This window comes from Rattus norvegicus, chromosome 17 (assembly GCF_021556685.1).
Source record: "Rattus norvegicus strain SHRSP/BbbUtx chromosome 17, alternate assembly SHRSP_T2T, whole genome shotgun sequence".
NCBI classification, from domain to species: domain Eukaryota; kingdom Metazoa; phylum Chordata; class Mammalia; order Rodentia; family Muridae; genus Rattus; species Rattus norvegicus.
In genome coordinates this window covers 4,891,249-4,909,457 of record NC_141550.1, presented here as the reverse complement: position 1 = coordinate 4,909,457, position 18,209 = coordinate 4,891,249, and the positions used below count along the sequence as shown (strand labels likewise).

General features: G+C 46.4%; 1 protein-coding gene across 31 annotated transcripts in view; it reads right to left on the bottom strand.

The window, feature by feature from the left end:
• The window catches only part of Tut7 (terminal uridylyl transferase 7), a 53,881-nt gene that overhangs the window by 8,360 nt on the left and 27,312 nt on the right, over window positions 1–18,209 (bottom strand). For 6 of the 31 annotated variants that reach the window (XM_087591391.1, NM_001427031.1, XM_087591390.1 and 3 more), the window contains 13 exon segments: window positions 17,983–18,133; window positions 16,655–16,741; window positions 15,782–15,882; window positions 13,433–13,490; window positions 10,758–10,861; window positions 8,926–9,015; window positions 8,473–8,586; window positions 8,035–8,112; window positions 7,308–7,485; window positions 6,499–6,546; window positions 6,335–6,417; window positions 5,420–5,535; window positions 2,661–2,986 (listed from right to left, as the gene is read on the bottom strand). In XM_087591391.1, the coding sequence (XP_087447517.1) occupies window positions 2,661–2,986; window positions 5,420–5,535; window positions 6,335–6,417; window positions 6,499–6,546; window positions 7,308–7,485; window positions 8,035–8,112; window positions 8,473–8,586; window positions 8,926–9,015; window positions 10,758–10,861; window positions 13,433–13,490; window positions 15,782–15,882; window positions 16,655–16,741; window positions 17,983–18,133 (1,534 nt within the window). 31 annotated transcript variants of the gene reach the window in all.

Below are 18,209 nucleotides of genomic sequence, written 5' to 3'. Positions count from 1 at the left end.
AGGCTGTGGGGAGTGAAGAGGATGGAGGAGCTCTCCTCTCAGGTTTGGGCTGGCTTTTACCTGAGCAACTGGTCTCAAAGGGGTAGGTGAAGAATACGAAGACACATAATCAGACTTACACAAACCTACAGAAAGAAAGGAACACTTCTGTTCCTATTTTAAGTTAAAGCAACAGTCTTGTTCTAAAATGTCTAAAGAAATATTTTCTGAAGATGTGATGGAATTCCACACAATCCACTGAAGGAATAAAGAAGGGCAGACTCTGGGCACAGAAACACCCGATTACTTCAATTAGCACCAAGTAGCACTTGCTGTATTCCAAGCCCACATCTCCCTTCTGCTCTCAGATGCTGACTGTGACATTAACTATGAAGACTATATAGGAAGTAGCCAGGCTTCTAGACCAGGGCTTTTTCTTAAGGTCAGCCGCCAGATGTCCTGTCAGAATTGCCATTCTGAAGCTTGGCATGTGCACATGCACGTGTCTGGCAAGAGCTAACCTCTGAGTTCATTCCTCAAGAGCATGCCATCTTGTTTATGGGGGAGGGACTCTCACTGGGGCTCCCGTCATTAGGCTAAGCTAGCTGGTTATCGAGCTTCAGGGATTATCAGCCTACCTCTGCCTCCCCAGCACTGGGATTAAGAGAATCTATTACAATGCTTTGCTATTCGTGTGTAGACTGGGAATAGAAATCAGGTCCTTGTGCGAGCATATTACTAACAGCTCTCTCTCTCTCTCCTTTTAACATTCTTTTTTAAGAAGCTATGCAGCATTTTTTTTTAAAGATTTATCTTTTGTATTATGTATACAATATTCTGCCTGCATGTATGCCTACAGGTCAGAAGGCACCAGACCTCATTACAGATGGTTGTGAGCCACCATGTGGTTGCTGGGACTTGAACGTAGGACCTCTGCAAGAGCAGCCAGTGCTCGCACCTCTGAGCCACCTCTGCAGCCTCTCTGAGTGATCTCTTTAGGCCATAATTTTGAGTCATGTTGGTAAGGAACTTGAAGATGGTTACTACGCAAAGGGATCCACCTGAGGGGAGGTACAGGACGACTATGCTGGGGGAAGAGGAAGGTACCACAAAGATCTGCTTCATGCTGTTCGTAAAGACAAATCTAGTATTTAAGAACAATTTGGGTGAAACTATGTTAAATAGTATGTATACTGTCTAGTCCAACTAGTTTTAAGGAGGCAATTGTTTGAGCTAAGTGAGATCATCTTTAACTATACTTCTACTGAAATAGTTCCAAACTGACCCTGAGGAACATGTCAAGTTATTTTAATTTCTTTAAATCTTGTCTCTTTATAAAGGAAAATCAAGGCAAATGTTGGCAAGTTCTGAGCTCCTTAGAAGAACAAGGTTAACTCAGGCTGGGGTTCAGCTGACTCAGGCTGGGGTTCAGCTGACTCAGACTGGGGCACCCAGAGCCAAGTCATCCACAAACACTTGAGTATAGAGTAAATTCTCTCTGTAAAGCTCCTTAAGAAATAAACGAGAAGCGGGGCTTGATAGCACATGCATGTGATCCCAGAATGCAGGAGGCAAGGGGATACTGAGTTTGTGGCCAGCGAGGGGTTCTGCAGCAGTTCTAGGCTGGCTTTGACTACGATAGTGAGTCTTTGCCTCAAAGCCCCTGGGGTTTGTAGGGGACAACAGGGCATGCCAAACTTTCAGTTTTAGATGTCGGCACAATTTGCCTGGCAGACTGGATTTAATAAACCCATCCCAGCAACAGTGCTTGGAGGAAGGAACCACAGAGCTGCCCTCACTAGCACCCTCAGCAGAAGAGCAGTAACAACTGCTTTCTAGTGTTCCTGGCCCACGACTAGCCAGTCTCACCTGGGCTTATCCTGCAAACCAGTACAATATATTTATACTTTGTTCTGAAGACAAGGTACGCAGATAGTGTCTTAACGCTCCATTAAAAAGGTGCTCATCATGGATATTTAATCAACTCAAATGACCAATTCACATCCAGCAACATAAACGGTCACTATTTAGAGGTGGTCTAGTTTTGTGTTCAAGACAAGGTCATATACTATGCTGCCTAGACTGGTCTTATTCTTCTGGGCTACGGTGTCCTTCCTGCTTCGGTAACTTTGACTATAGCCATGGACCACTGCATTGAGAAGACTTGTTCAGCTGACCCTGCTCTCTGGGCTGTTACTATGGTCACCGATAGGTATTTAAATAAGGGCTAAAGAGGAAACCCTGCCCGGTTCGGTTCTTTGCAGACAAGAACACCATCAACATCCTTTTAGTCTCCTTCCTGCTTAGAGCACATGGGTGAGAATACACTCATTTGGACATGGTGGTAAGGGGTCTAGGCAGCGCTTCAATCCACAAACGTACACAGCGAACTCTAGGTGTGACTTGCTTACTGGATACTGAGAAAATGTCTATATGGACTGGGAGGAGAAGACTTCTCATTTCATCAACAATCCTAGACTTCCTATGCCTACCCAGACCCAGAATAAGCAATTCGGCTGTGCAGAGGTTGAGCACTACAGGTGCCTGGGTATGAGCGGGTACAAAGGTAGAGCACTTCCAGACAAACAGTCCTTAAAGAAACTGACACAAAATGGGAAGAAGCTCTAGGCTCTAACACCCCTTGACTATGAACATCACCATTTCTGGAGAGCCATTGGTACCTGGAGAGCCTTTGAATTGTGGGCATTCCTTTTTAATGTGTCCCTCTCTTCCACAGATGAAACAGCGCTTTTCTCTTGAGTCTCTGTCATCCTGTCTCTTCCACTTTTCGGCTGGTGTCCTGACAAGTTTCTCCCGGCCCAGGTCAACAGCTGCCCTCATTGGCTTGGCTTTGGCAGCTGTGCACGGTGCAGCCTTGTCTTCTTTTGCTGACACTTCCTTTTCTGTGTACTTGTTCTGAATTTCTTTGTCCTCTTTGCTTCTTTTTTCTTTGCTCTCTGTGTACCTTTGGTTTGGGGTATCTTCCTGGTCTCGCCGCCGCCTCACTCTATTGAAGATAAAATACTAATAGGAAAAGTGTCAACAGAAACTTACTCAAGTATCAAGATGTGTCCGGATATAGAGATAACCAGGGCCACAAAATATAAAAAGGAAACCTAGGATGTGACAAAGCCTAGCTTCTCTATTAAGATCTCTGCTGTCCTTCAGCATCCACAGAGAGTGGATAACAGAAACCCAAACCCACAGTTGCCCAAGCCCTTACAGAAAATGGTGTGCTATAAGCATACCCATACACGTCCCTCAGTCACACTGTACTGTAGAGGGACAACAAGAAAACAGTCTGTGTACTTTGAACCCAGATGCATGAGTTTCCAAGCATCCTGCCCAGCAAGTACTGGAACTGTAATCCTGAGCACAGAGCCCGCCCGTCACCAGTGGACACTCTTGAGCGCAAATGCCTGCCTTTAAAACGTTTTTTTAAATTTATCTTTATTTTATGTGCACTGGTGTTCTGCTTGCATGTACATCTGTGTGAGGGTGTTGGGTCCTCTGGAACTGGAGTTACAGACAGTTGTAAGCTGCCATGTTGTTGCTGGGAATTGAACCTGGGTCCTGTGGAAGTGCAACTAGTGCACTTAACCATTCAGCCATCACTCTAGTCCAAATGTCTGCTTTGGTGTCTGCATGATGAAACTCAAATCACACAAGTGATCAGCATTTTTGATGTATTAGCTTTTACTAGGCAATGAAAATTTGAACTGTAAGACTTGAGTTGCATAGAAAAATTTTAACAATGGTTTTAGGGGGCTTATCTTCAAGAGTGTCAGTTACTTTTTCCTTTGTTTCATTTTAGTTTCATTTATGTGCATATACATAGCACACACACACATACATATGTGCGTGTATGTGTATATATATGTATGTATATATATGTGTGTGTGTGTGTGTGTGTGTGTGTGTGTGTGTGTGTGTCTGTGGTGTCCACAGAGGCCCTGGAAGCAGAGTTACAGGTGGTTGTGAGCCACCAAATGTAGGTGCTAGGAGTGGAACCAGGGTCTTGTGCATGAGCAGGAGCCAGGGTCTTGTGCACGAGCAGCATTGCTCTTAGTGAGCTGTCTCCTCAGCTGCACTGTTTTGTTTGTTTGATATGATGCCACACATAAACCAGGTTGGCTTCACATTCACTTTGTAGCTGAGGCTGGCCCTGAACTCATGATTCTCTTGCCTCAGCCTCCCAAGCACAGAAAACAGTAGTTTATAAAGGGTACTATACCTGGGTATTAAGATAATTTCTTTCTGCCCTGCTGATTACTATTTCTTAAATTCCAGATTGTGACTGACTTCACTTAAGCGTATTTTGAAATGAGAATACCACTGTTAAGTTAAAAGCAAAACCACTGTCAGCCAGGAGAATGATGACCCAAAGGTATCCATCCCCCTGCCTCTCACTAACATCATCAGGAGAAATCATGGTGCCCGAGTACCTGAACTACTGAAAATAATTACTAAGGATTAAGCTAATTTAAGAGCAAAGGCCAAACCCACAGCAGGAAGAAAGAGTAAACTAGCCCGCAGTGTCTGCACCCACAGCCACATTTCATCATCTTTTTTTCCTTTCTAAAGAAAGATATTAAAGATATTAAATGTATCTAAAACCTGCCCATTTTCTGCTGGAGTATATATTGTGTACTGTATAGTCAGATGCTGAGTCCTGTGCCCAAGACCAGGCTGCAGTCTGGACATGGGCACTGGACTCACCGAAGTGCTGTAAAGAAAGCTCTCCAACAGTCTCTGACTGGATAATGAAAGGCTGGAGCTGTGACTGACAGGGCAGGAGACAGGAAGGTGAGACTTGAGATGGAGTGGGGGGTTTTAGAGGAAGGAAAAAGGTAGGGGACAAAGAGGGTCGCCATGAGGCAGGATGGACGATGAGCATGTGGTCAAGAGGAAATCACTAAGGACACACATGGAGCAGAGCAAACAGCAATACTCAGTCGGCAAGTACCTCAGGCCTGTGTCTGGACATAGGTGAGAACAGTACCTCAGGCCTGTGTCTGGATGTAGGTGAGAACAGTACCTCAGGCCTGTGTCTGGATGTAGGTGAGAACAGTACCTCAGGCCTGTGTCTGGACGTAGGTGAGAACAGTACCTCAGGCCTGTGTCTGGATGTAGGTGAGACCAGTACCTCAGGCCTGTGTCTAGACGTAGGTGAGACCAGTACCTCAGGCCTGTGTCTGGACGTAGGTGAGAACAGTACCTCAGGCCTGTGTCTAGACGTAGGTGAGAACAGTTGAGAACCTGCCCAGTAGAGTGCTGACAGCTTGTTGATGAAAATAATAGGTTTCTGTATCCTTTATCTGGGAGCTATATGGGCCAGATTACTATAATTTCACAGGCTTATTTTCTCTGTACCAACAGACCCGCATTTAGAACCTGGTACAAGAAAATAAACTGCCACCCCCTTGGAACACGTGCTTACTTTCTCCTCATGGGACAGTCCTTCATGAAGTGGCCAATTTTCCCACAGATCCGGCAGCACCTGTCATTTGGGGCCAGTTCTCCCTCAGTCAGGACATCCGGATCAAAGAAGTATGCCTACAAGAACACAGCTGTGTAAGATGAACGGTGAACAAGATCACGGCACACCATGCAAACAGGATGAGAACAGGTTGGTATTGTAATGTGTGCACCACCCGTCTGCACAGCTGATGCAGACCGACCTAAACTCTATCACTTCCATTCCCTCAAGTGGGAGGACACTGACATGTAAGACAGAACAGTGGCTTCACGGCAACAGGAGAGGCTGAGGCCACACAGAGCCTGTCATGAAACAGAATGGCTACACTGTAGTGAACTAAGAATGTACAGTGCAAATTCTGTGTTAAAGAAAGGCAGAGAGCTGCGCACTGCTGCTACTGCTGCTGCTGCATGGCTTCTTAAGGAGAGGCAGCACGGGCTGCTTCAGTGTGTGCTCCGTAGGAGAAAGCACTCATGAGCACACTGTGAGCTCCAGGTGAAGGAGCTCTTGAACAAGCATGAGAGGCTGCACTGCGAGTGCCCAGAGCCGTACCTCATGGGAGCCCAACAGTGATTGGCTCTAAGTCCCTACTGGCCCACATGCAGAAGCTGAGTCACAGCCTTCCTGACTGCAGGAAGAGGAGGGCAGCTGTTGTTCAGGGGACAAGGTTGTAACAGAGAAGGAACATGTCTACAGAGATCACTGCAGCACAGTGGCTACCGTCAATAACACTCCTTCCGAGTGCCACGGCACAAAGGGACTCAGGAGGAGACAGATATACCAGCTAGCTTGACTCAGCCATTCCACACTGCAGACTTATTCAGTGCTTAAAATGTGTATCTTAATTACTGTCTGGCATTTCTAACAAAAACTCACCAGGATGTCCTTTGGAAATCCTTTGACTGGAATTCCAAATACTCTTCTACCATTGATAAAAGCTTTCATTATAAAATTTGTCACTATAAGAAAAATAGTAAGAATTCAATTACATGCATTAAGAACAAAAAACTGTACCACGATAACAAACAAAAGTGACTTACTTTTCCTTGATAATCCAGCACCAAGATTGTGGTTCAAATCAAAGGGATCTGAGTAAAGACGATTAGAGAGACTTAAGATAACCATAGGAACTGCCAGCTTCCACCCCCTTATCTAGGCACACGACAAGGACAAAGTGTCACCTACTTTGCTCATCAGTGAGAGTTATGCACAGCTTGGCAACAGACAAACCTCGCACCCCCAATAAGACATTAACACCTGTGAGGGGCACAGCTGATGCAGACCGACCTAAACTCTATCACTTCCATTCCCTCAAGTGGGAGGACACTGACATGTAAGACATAATAGTGGCTTCACGGCAACAGGAGAGGCTGAGGCCACATAGACTACTCTGAATCTCCAAACATTTGGAATAGGCATTTGAATCTGGAGCTGTGGACTTCACATTAAATTTTACACATTTAGTACTGAGTGCTTTATGCACTTACCCGTGACCACAAAGAAAAACTACACGACAGGAGTAAACTGGATTAAACCAACTCACTTTAGGTTTTAAAGCTCCCACTTCTCCCATGTGTGCCCAACACCAGAGCTTGTTCTCCTCAGTAAGACTGAACCCACAAAAGGCCCCACCTGCAGGCACCAGTCACTGGACAATGAACCTCTAGAGTGGTGTGGGGCACAGCAGGGCTGCTGTACCACACACATGACTGTCCCCAAGGCATGTGTGGGGGAGAGTGGGGGCGGGGGGGCCCATAGTTTACACTGACTGTGCAACTCAAAGACTCTGCACATTACCCCTCACACATGCCCGGTCAACACCACACTTCTAATTTGACTTTATTGGTACCTTCAATGACGATGTATTTTGAGGTCCACTGTTTCTTAAAAGTTGTAAGCAGACTTTTTCTTCTGATGCTGATTACGTGTTCCTTAAAGTCAAACTCCTCAGTGTAGAAGCGTAGAAGTCCCAACCACAGCTGCCCAACAGATTCTGTATTTTTTCCATATTCTGGCCAACAAGTGGGCTACAGACAAAAGGGAGAAGGAGCAAGGGTGTTAACACACATCACAGAGTGTTAATAGCAGTACATATGTGTACCTCAGGAGGAAACCTGGACTGATCAGTTGGCTTATATACACAAAACGTGGTTGTGTGAGTTTTATTTCACATTTTAAAACAGCGTTTACACGAGTCTACTCATCTCTACTCTATGACTTGCAGGGAGAGACAACTCAGAATTTTCAATGTTGTATCTCAGGACATGACAGCAGGAGAATCTGTGAAGGAACTGAAGAGCTCTGTGAGCAGTCCACAGAACTGACCTCAGGAAACACGGACGCGGTCAGTGTGAGAAGAATCTAACAGCAGCAACCCGTTCCCAGGGAACGGTCACTAACTACCAAGAAGCAGCCGACAGCAATGAGACCCTGGGAACACACCCAGCTTAAAGACAGGACCACTGAAAGGAGACACCTGGGAATGCCAGTCTTGGTCATAACAGACAACTCTGCAGCACAGAACAGGACGACATTTAGCCAAGGGTTGGGAAAATCTTTATTCTTAAAATACTCACCAGTTCATTTATTTGATCGAAAAAGTAGATATTCCAGCCATCAACAAGTATTTCTGGTTTCTTTTCACCTTTGTATATCTGAAATTAATTTTAAAAGTATTATTATAAAATGAAAAATTAAAATGTTGATACCAAAATGTCCAGGAAAAGTTAAAGATTTTACTACAGAGCTGTAGCAATGATAGCAGAAGCAGAAGCTCAGATCCAACCCAGTTTGCAGAAGACACAACCGCTGTGGGCATCTACCTCGGGAGGGCACCCACCTCCTGCAGCACAGGGATGACAGGTGGGGACCCACCTCCTGGAGCACAGGGATGACAGGGGGGGACCCACCTCCTGCAGCACAGGGATGACAGGGGGGGACCCACCTCCTGGAGCACAGGGATGACAGGTGGGGACCCACCTCCTGCAGCACAGGGATGACAGGGGGGGACCCACCTCCTGAAGCACAGGGATGACAGGGGGGGACCGCTGCTGGAGGAAGTACAGCACCATAAGAGTGTAAGCGTATGATGACAAGCTGCCTCTGGACGCGTCACCGATGTCACACATCTAGAGGGAGAGAGCACTCTGAAGAGCATTTCTACTCAGCCTGCAGTCACCCCATCACCACCACTTCATCGAGGAACTAACTTGAAAATCCTATCTTAAAAAATGAAACTATGTCAAAAGCAGCCAACCCAACCTGAACCAAACTGAACTCTACAAAGAAGTGGACTGTTAGTCACAGCAGGAGTCACGAAACGTTAACACTAAGGTCAGGCACTGTGCTGCACACTTTTAATACCAGCACTTGGGAGGCAGACGCAAGAGGGTCTCTGTGAGTTTGAGGCCAGCCTGATCCATACAGCAATTTCCAGAGAAGCCACAGTCACTCATCAGTGTACCTACCTTTGTGAACACTTTCATGGTGTAGCACAGGTATTTCACTCTGGGGTCAATGGCTGAGTATGCAAACAGGAGCCGCGTGTTGTGAAGAGCCTGGAGGAGGGAAAGCACCCGTGAGGCTCTCACTGACAAGGAGATACTGCGACTCAGACAGGTTCGCCCTCAAGTACAGGTTAGAGACTGCCTTGTTCGTTCTGAGATAAGCTACAGTGTTAATATAAGAGCTATGACACATGCATGTGACTTCTGATTTCATGAATGAATGTTTGGTCTGAATAGTGAAAAATAAGCCACTGAAATAAACAAACATGTTACTAGGTGTGGTGGCATAGGTCTGTCATCCTAGCACTTTGGAGACAGAGGCAGAAGGATGAGAAGTTTAAGGTCACTGTCAGCTTGAGAGGTCCTGTCTCAAACACCAAGACAGTGAAATCAGATGAATAAGATAAAATAAAACAATAAAACAAAATGAGAAGTTTTTTTAGGTAGATGTAAGACTCTCCCTTTCACTGTGGCGTCATTGATGTGAAATGCTCTCAGTCCCATTGGGCCTTGAAGCAGCCAGTGTGAGGCCAAGAGAGGGACACAGCACACACTCCAAATTACAGGTGGGTTCAAGCCAAGCAGATAAGCTCTGACTTTATCTGAAGTGAATCTTCCCAAGTGCATGAGCACACACACACACACACACACACACACACACACACACTCTCTCTCTCTCTCTCTCTCACTCTCTCTCTCTCTCACACACACACACACATGCATGCACATTCTCTTGTTCACACATGCACACACTTTCTCTCAAATACACACACACACACACTTTCTCACATACGTTATCGCGTGCACACACACACACACACTTTCTCTCTCACACACATCACTTGCACACACACATGCACATGCACACACACATGCATATGCACACACACGCACACACTTTCTTTCACATGCATTCATCCATACTCTCACACCTAAACCACTGAGCTTCATATCTATTTACCAACTTACTGACTTGCTATGCACTGGGATGGAATGCTAGGCAAATGCCTACCACTGAACTGCACTCTGAGCCCACGGGAACAGCTACTGAATTCTCCATAGCCCCAGTCTCAGACTGCTATGAGACAACACCAACCACTCAGACAATCCCAAGGAGTAAATAAGACAAGAACAGAGGGAAGCTTAGTCATTTGGGGATGAAACTGAGCAACCACAAAGGCAGGGATAAGACAGATGAAATGACTGCCCCATCTCCCTTAGTGACTTTCTTGTTCTGTCTGTTCTTCCAGACAAGGTTTCTCTGTGTAATATCCCTGGTTGTCCTGGACTCACTTTGTAGACCAGGAAGGCCTCCAACTCACAGACATCCACCTGCCTCTGCCATGCCTCCCAAGAACTGGGATCAAAGGCTTGCACCACCACAAGTGGCTCCTTTACTTATTTAAAGAGACACTCATTCCTCTTTATCCCTAAGAAAGTGCTGGCTAGCAAGTGCTTGTATCGTAGCACTTGCTTGTGGGGCGGAGCCAGGAAGAGGCGTAGCTCAAGGTCACTGAGCTGCACAGCAAGTTCATGGCTAACCTTGCAGTATGAAACCTTGCCTCAATCCCCACTCTCACCCACCCGTCCCCCAGAAAAAGACTGGATGGGAGAAAGGATGGAAGGAAACTAGCAAACAAGAAAGAAAGGAAAGGAAAAAAAAAGGCATTCAAAGAACCAAAACAGAAGATTCACAACACAGCAAGTGAGAGGCTAGACTGGGCTGGGCTACTCATTGAGACTCTTAGAAAGATGGAGACACAGACAGGCTGGCCAAATCCTAGGAATCTTACCAGTGTGTTATACAGACTGATGTCCACCTCCAGCCCGCTTCTCAGATGGGAGAACTTCACGATGGGCACCTTGGCTGTTGTGATGGGCAGGATGTTCCTCAGTCCTGTGAGGGAGTTAGATGTGAGGAAACACAACCTGTGGGGAGGAGTCTCACGCTAAAGCTCCATGAGAAACGAGACCCAACTCCAGTGTCTCTTGTATGTCTTAGTAGCAAGCGATTGCTACTAAGTGACTGGGAAGACACCTGGCAGAGTAGGTATCGGTTAGACACTTCCGTATTGAGTTACAAGAACCAAGAACCCACTGTCCTCTACAAACCAACTGGTTAGTGAGAACTTGCCAGTGTGTATGAAGGGTCTGTTTCTACACAGGAGCTACCAGCCCATGGAGGGAGCCTCACCTCCACACCTGACACAGTAGTCACCAGAGCTAGGAGCAATGGATGGAAAAGGAAGGAGCTGGCTTCCTGTGAGGAGCCTGCCAGAGGTACATTTTGAAAAGGAACATGCTGAAACGGTGGAGGTGGGGGACATGTACCAGACAAGGAGAAGGGAATAAAATTGCTCGAGGACCTGCTCTTCCATGACACTCTGAAGGCTGGAGAATGGACTTGGGAGGAAGAGGAGGGAAACAGAAGAAATATCCTTGAGGAGAAAGAAGCCAGTGAGGGCATAAGAACTGGAGAATCAAGGACCAATACACAGGGACAGAGGCATGGTGAACTGTCATGGCGGCCTGAGAAAACAGAGGTGAAGGAACACATCTGAATGGAAAGACAGTGCTTCAGTCCCTGCTGGCTTGCATGGAATGGGGACTTGCAGAGCACCCTTCCCAACCAGACTCTCAACTTCACCTTGTATGAGGGGAACAGACCTGAGGTAGGTAGGGGTCACTCAAGCACATGCAAGCTGTGGATTCGGGCCAGGCAGCTCCAACCTCACTGTGTGCACAGATCAGGCTAGCAGTCGTCTGCCTACTCTGCTGACCCCACAGATGACAATGCTGAAGTCTGGATGGGATTTAGAGAAGGACAGGCAGAGACAGCAGGAAGGGAAATGTAACGCAAGCCCAAGTTCACATGGTGCGGCACAGTGGGATGTCTGGATCCAGACCTGCACACAAGCCATGCTCCTCCTCCCTCAGGGATCTATGGTGCATCTCGCTTGACACTCACACGCCTGTCCTTGAACACCTATTCCTTTCACAGCCCTCTGGCTCCATTTTATAATGGCTTCTGTCTATCCACTCCAATAAGAGGAAACACAGGCCTTTTAACCTTTCTGCTGTCCTACTTACAAGGTAGGTGTTCAATACCATAGCGGGAAAGACTGCTTCTAAAGGCATTAGGCTTTGAGTGGAGCTTTCTAGCAGCTATTTAATTTCTTGTGTAATCTATATCCCCTTTCTACCATATAACTCCCTATATAAATGACTATACAGAGTTATTTCTGTTCTAGAGCAACCAGTAAACATGGTCTGTCCTCACAAATACACATTGAGGGTGCTTAGGAAAGGGTCGGTCTGTCTCCAGTGACCCAGAAAGAGACCTGGAGCAAGCAAGAAGGAGTTACAGTTAATGTCAAAGCCCAGCCCAGAACTAAACCTAAGCACTGTCTAATCTAATCTAGCAACTTCAGTTTCTTTGCATAACCTGAGAATCCACATAAAACTTATCTTTAGAGATGGATTCTCATTTGAGGATAATACCTTCTCAACATACAAAGTAAACTGTACCCATAAGTGTGTCCACAAGAACAGGGGCCGCTCACTGTAATACTTTGATCTCAATATAAAAGATTAAGAAATTCATGTTTAAAGAAAGTATTCTGTCAAGTGTTGTGGCTTACACCTGTAATCCTAGGTACTTAGGAGGCTAAAGCAAGAGTTGTGAGTTCAAAGTCAGCCTGGGCTCACATGAGACCCTATCTCAAAAACAAGTACCAACAAACAAACCCATCTAAAACCAATCAGTCAAGTGGCAAACAGAGAGCTGGGCATGAGGCTGCACATCTATAATGCGATAAAGATCAGCCTCAGTTACAGAGAAGTCTGAGGCCAGCCCGCACTACATGCTTAAGACAGATCTAGGGTTGTTGTCCAGTGGTAGAGTACTTGGCTCTGATGGGCAAGGTCTCAGATTCTATCCCCAGCTACAGAGAGACAAGCAAGCAAGCAAGCAAGCAAGCATTCACTTACACTATTTTGTAAGAGCATTTTAGGTTTGTACATCATTTGTAGGATCGACCCCTTTTTACAGCTCTAAATACTTCAGAAACCACCTACAACAGCCTTCCGGATTTGTGATAAGAAGAGATCAAGACACATCAGGCATCTTCTTTCTGGTTCAGTTTGTTGAGCAGAGGGCTGCAGACATGATCCACCAGGTCTAGATGCTCTTTACCATGCCTCAGGCTTTCAGCAACGCCCCGTTTGTATTTGCATGTAAGGGAAAATGACTTAAATCCTTCCCCACCTGCGTTCTACTGAGACCACCTAGCTAGCACCAACACACAGGCATTACTAGCAATCTTTCTATATTAGACCACAGAACATTTTAATGACACCAATACTGCACATTTCTGTAAATAACTCAACATACTTCTCACTGGCATGAATAAACTCTACGTATATAAAACACCAAAGAGAAAGTATTTTAGAAAGGGTAGGGAAGTACCTGAGTGCTTTCTGAGGACCCGTGCCAGTTCTTCAATAGTTCTCACGCAGTCCAACCCCTGCAGCAAAGGCACAGACAACGGAAGGGAAGTCAGAAGACAGCCTGGGACTGTCAGCACACACCTGTCATCTTAGCTACTCCAGAGGCTGACAACACAGTCACCACTTAAGGGCTGTCCTGCCCTGCAAAGGAAGTTCAAAGCCAGCATGGGTGACCTAGTGAGACTAAGGGGAAGGGCTCTGTAGCTCGCTGCTAGAGTGCGTGGCTTGTGTGAGGTTCTGAGTCAGACGTAAACCCAAACAGTAACAAACAGGAGGCTCCTAAACTGGGCTACTTCTGTCACCTTCAGAGACAGTGAGATTGATTTCAAATCTTTCTCTTTAAGGGGCGTGTGTTTGTGTGTGTGTGTGTGTGCGTGTGTGTGCGGGCACACATGTCAGGACATTACATGTGTGAAACATAGTATGCGTGGAGGAGGTCAGAGAACGACTTTGAGGAATGGTTTCTTCTTCCACTTCTTCCACAATTCAGGCATTGAACTCCAGTCATCAGGGCTTCACTGCAAGCACCTTCACCTACTGTGCCCTCTCAGCAGCCCAACTTCAGATGGTTTTGTTTTCCTTTCAGTTGAGTGTCAGCTACCATGCATACAAAGCACCTACAGACATGCAAGCCTCTAAACCTATCCTAACTGCTGTTGGATGGACAACAAAAGCCAAAATTGGAGCTTGCAGAAGGCCTTTGAACCATGAAGACATCTGCTTTGTTCCCTCTATGTAAATTACCTCACTGGCAGGTAATTACCACACCTTAGGTACGGGTGGGCAAGACAAGCCTCTGCTGTGCCCCATACGCTGGGTCTATCCATACACAGTTGACCTAAGAACTGATGACTTGCTGTGGAGAACTGTTTACTTCCTGGTAGGACTAGCTAAAATTAAAGTCATGCAGCAGTTCGGAATTTATACTCAATATTTTTCAGACCAAAGTGTCTGTGTGCAGTCCAGGCTGGCCTCAGGTTCACAGCTGTCTTGCTCGTGTCCCCAGAGCTCTGGGGTACAAGCACATACCACTGTGCCTTGGCATATAAAAGCACACTTGTCCTCCCCACTGGAATAAATCCTGATGGTTGTACTGACCCTACAATATATTTACAATTTTACTTTAGAAATACTGTTAAAAGTAGTTTATAAACCACATTGGTGAGAATCAACTTTGAGGAGATTTAGTGAGTTATTCTTATGGTAAATGTAATCTCACCCAACATCAGTCACCAAATCCCACGTAGACCCTGTTTTTGGCTATTCTCCTGAAGTCAGAACACCCTCAGAATACGGATTCAGAACAAAGCCAGGAGAGCTTCTGAGCAGTGGCAGTGTAGTCAGTCACTGGGTCAAAAGCTTCTACAGCATCATCACTTCTGAAAAGTGTCCCCCAGTGACAGGTGTGGCTGGAAAGATGGCCTCCACCTGGCATGCACAAAGCACTGGATCCTGTCCCTAGCACTTTTCAGACTTACTCTGTTATCAGAAAGAAAGCAGCTCAGAGAATACAGCCAGCATGGGATGTGGCACTACACTAATAAAACTGTAAAAGCAGGGCACACAACACAGGCTTGGGACTAGAGGGGGGAACAAATCACACCACTACCATCCCCTCAAGGAGGCTCGGGGCTGCATCTGAGCGTAGGCTCTGCCCTGACACACCAGATTAAGCCACCCAAGACAAAACTTCTCAAAGCAGCAAGGAACAGAAATTATCACATGTTGTGGTGCTGATAAGACCAAGTTTGTCTCTAATCCAGGTCCTGAACTATAAAGTCAATACTCACCACGTACAAGCAAAGCAACATCACGGTAACTGGGGGATAGCTGTACTGGTCTAGTGGTCAAGCCAACGGGCATTGGTGGAAGTGGTCTAGCTTCACAGAATCCAGTCCAATCTGTACTACACTGGAAAGCCCCTTTAAAGCTATCTAGTCTCTCTTGTCTTTGTCTTTGTGTGTGTGTGTGTGTGTGTGTGTGTGTTTGTTGTGTGTGCTGCTTGTTGCATTTTTTGGTGAGACAGGCTCTTGCCATGCTGCCCAGGCTGGCCTTGAACTTCTAGCAATCCTCCTTCACAAGGCTCCTAGGAGCTGGGACCACAGGTGTGCACCACCCATGCCCAGCCAGAGCTCTGTACTACTCTTCACACCCCCTCCAAGAGTGTCAGCGCAGGTGCCAGAGGCTGTGTTTCCTGGTGCACTGCATGTGGAATGCCCGGCACATTCCAGATGCCTCGCAGTTCTGCCAGTGAGGACGGCGCTAACCACATGCTCACAGCACATGTGTGTTCACGTGGCAACCGTACCTCAGCAGTCTCATGTCCGTTAATCGTCATACAGACGTCAAGGTCACTCTGTTTGAACCCAAATCCATTTTTGGAGGAGCCAAACAAGCTCAATTTAGTTCCTGTTAGGGACAGATGACAAGTAATAGCTCATTACCTGAGTACATGTAACTGTTTTCTATTTAAAAAATGGCCCTTTCATGAATCCAAATATCAACTGCTACTATCCTATCTTGTAATTATGGTCTTAAATATTTTATAACAATTATTCCCTTACTTATTACTTGTGGCAGCATGTGTGCAGAAGGTGGCCAGAGGATAACAAAAGCATGCAGGCGTTGGTTTTCCTTCCATCACGTGTGTCCTGGAGTCAGGTCCCAGGCCTGACAGGAAGGTCCTTTACCTCTTGAACCATCTTGCCAGCCTCAATGTCTTTCCCCTGCACATTCATTCTCAATGCTTGCCCTAGTTGACTTGCATACACGGCTGTCTCTGATGTGAAAGGATAGTGGGTTTCACTTTGTACCCAAATGCAAGGGTGTTTCAAGGAAGATGCAGATCTGCCATCCTATGGCACTGCATCCTGTAAGAGCAATGCTTTCTATGCACTTTAACAGATTGGTTTTTAGCTGTGTGTGTCTCAGTACATGACTGCATATCACCAGAGAGCAGAGGTGTCTGCAGAGCAGTATGCACTCTTAACTGCTAAGCCATTTCTCCTGCTCCTGAAGATGTGTGTGACGGAACTGCAGTTCCCAGTGAATTCACCTCTTATGTCCTGGGTGATCCCACACTGTCATCTTTCTATTGATGGCTAGATGTGCTGTGGAGTTAATGTGCCTGGAATACGTATGTTCTTTCATTACCTTTTCCTAAAGAGAAAAGAGTATTTACCTGGAAAATCCTGTTTTATGAAACTTTCTAGATTTTGCCGGATATGTTCGCGAGCCTGATCTTCTACAATGGTTGGAGAGAAATCCTCTGTGTAGAAACAGACAGACACAATGAGTATGGGATGGTTTAAAAAACTTGGCATTTCTAGAAAAAGCTAAAAAAAAAAAAAAATAGTTTTGAGAAAAAGAAAACTGATAAGCTTCAAAAACCAGATTTTTATCTTTCTCAGCAGACAGTACTAGCAGTAAGATCGAACAGCACCTGTCTCCATCCTGCAGGGCACGGATAGTGTCCCAGCACGGGGTGGCAGAGGAGAGTAGGGAAGCTGAATGAACACGGCTCTAACCCTGGGCTGTCAGAATCTCTAGAACGGGAGCAGGGGTGTCTGTGGGTTGGGTTGTTCTGTTTAGTTGGAAGCCCAGATTTTTTTCCTTAACATGTGAAAAAACTTAACGGAACCACAGTGCCAATGGCAGCTAGCCATGGTGTTGATGTCCACGGTCCGGGATGTTTGGGAGGGAGGCTGAGGCAGAGGAGTGGTGACTGGACCCAGGAGCTCAATAACAGAGTAAGGGAGGGACTGCCTGTTAGGAAGAGCAGGAGGAAGGGCTAGGACTGCTGGAGCCTGCCTATAATCCCAGCACCCAGGAGGCAAAGCATCTCACAGCAGCTTCAGTGAGAGAGGGAGGGAGCCTGTTGCAGTGTAGGGAGCCTCTTAAGATATCAGTGGAGGGGGGGGGGGTGTCCACTGAGTGCAATCAATCCAAGCAGCAGCAGGCTTCTTCTGGAAATAGAAACTGAAACTTCTCTCAATACCAATGCTTCCCCAAATGGCTGTTCCTACAAGAGCTTGCATGTGGGCTGTCAAAAGCATTCTTTCCCTCAAGGAACAGGGACCATTACAGACTAGGGAGCACAAACAGCCTAAGAGGCGGAGGTCAAGGGACGTCAGGTGAAGCAGGAGTCCTGTGCTCACACTCATAGCAGCTGAAGCTGCCTGAGACCAAGCCAGTCAACATTCTAGCATTCTCACACCTAACTGAGGTGTTGATCCTTGGTGGCTTCTGGGGGAAGGAGCACTCGTTTTTAAGGATGTGGGTCCAGTGGATGGCCCCACATCCAGGATTTGACTTGCAGCACAGCCTGGAATTAATCAGTTAGGGTGAGAAGAGAGAGTGGACGCAGGAGGAGTTGGAGGAGGGGTGGTAGGTGCCTATGCTCACAGCACCCTGTCCACAATTCTCAAAGTACTAACTGAGGCTGACAGCGACTCTGATGACTCTTGAGTGTCAACCCCCATGGCACACCAGGTAAACACACACACTTACTGTAACACTGGATGCACACTTGATCTAAGATATTTGAGAACTTGGGTGTCAGGGGTGGCAAAGGTTCCAGCTGGATCCTCTTGAAGTCCTCAGGACAGTCCTTCTTTAGGTGACCCTCTCGCTTACACAAGCTGCACACTACTGTGGGAGACTGCAGGGAATGGTGAACCAAAACAAGAGTGAATGTGGATCTTCGCTAAATAAAAAAATCATCTACACGTATCCCC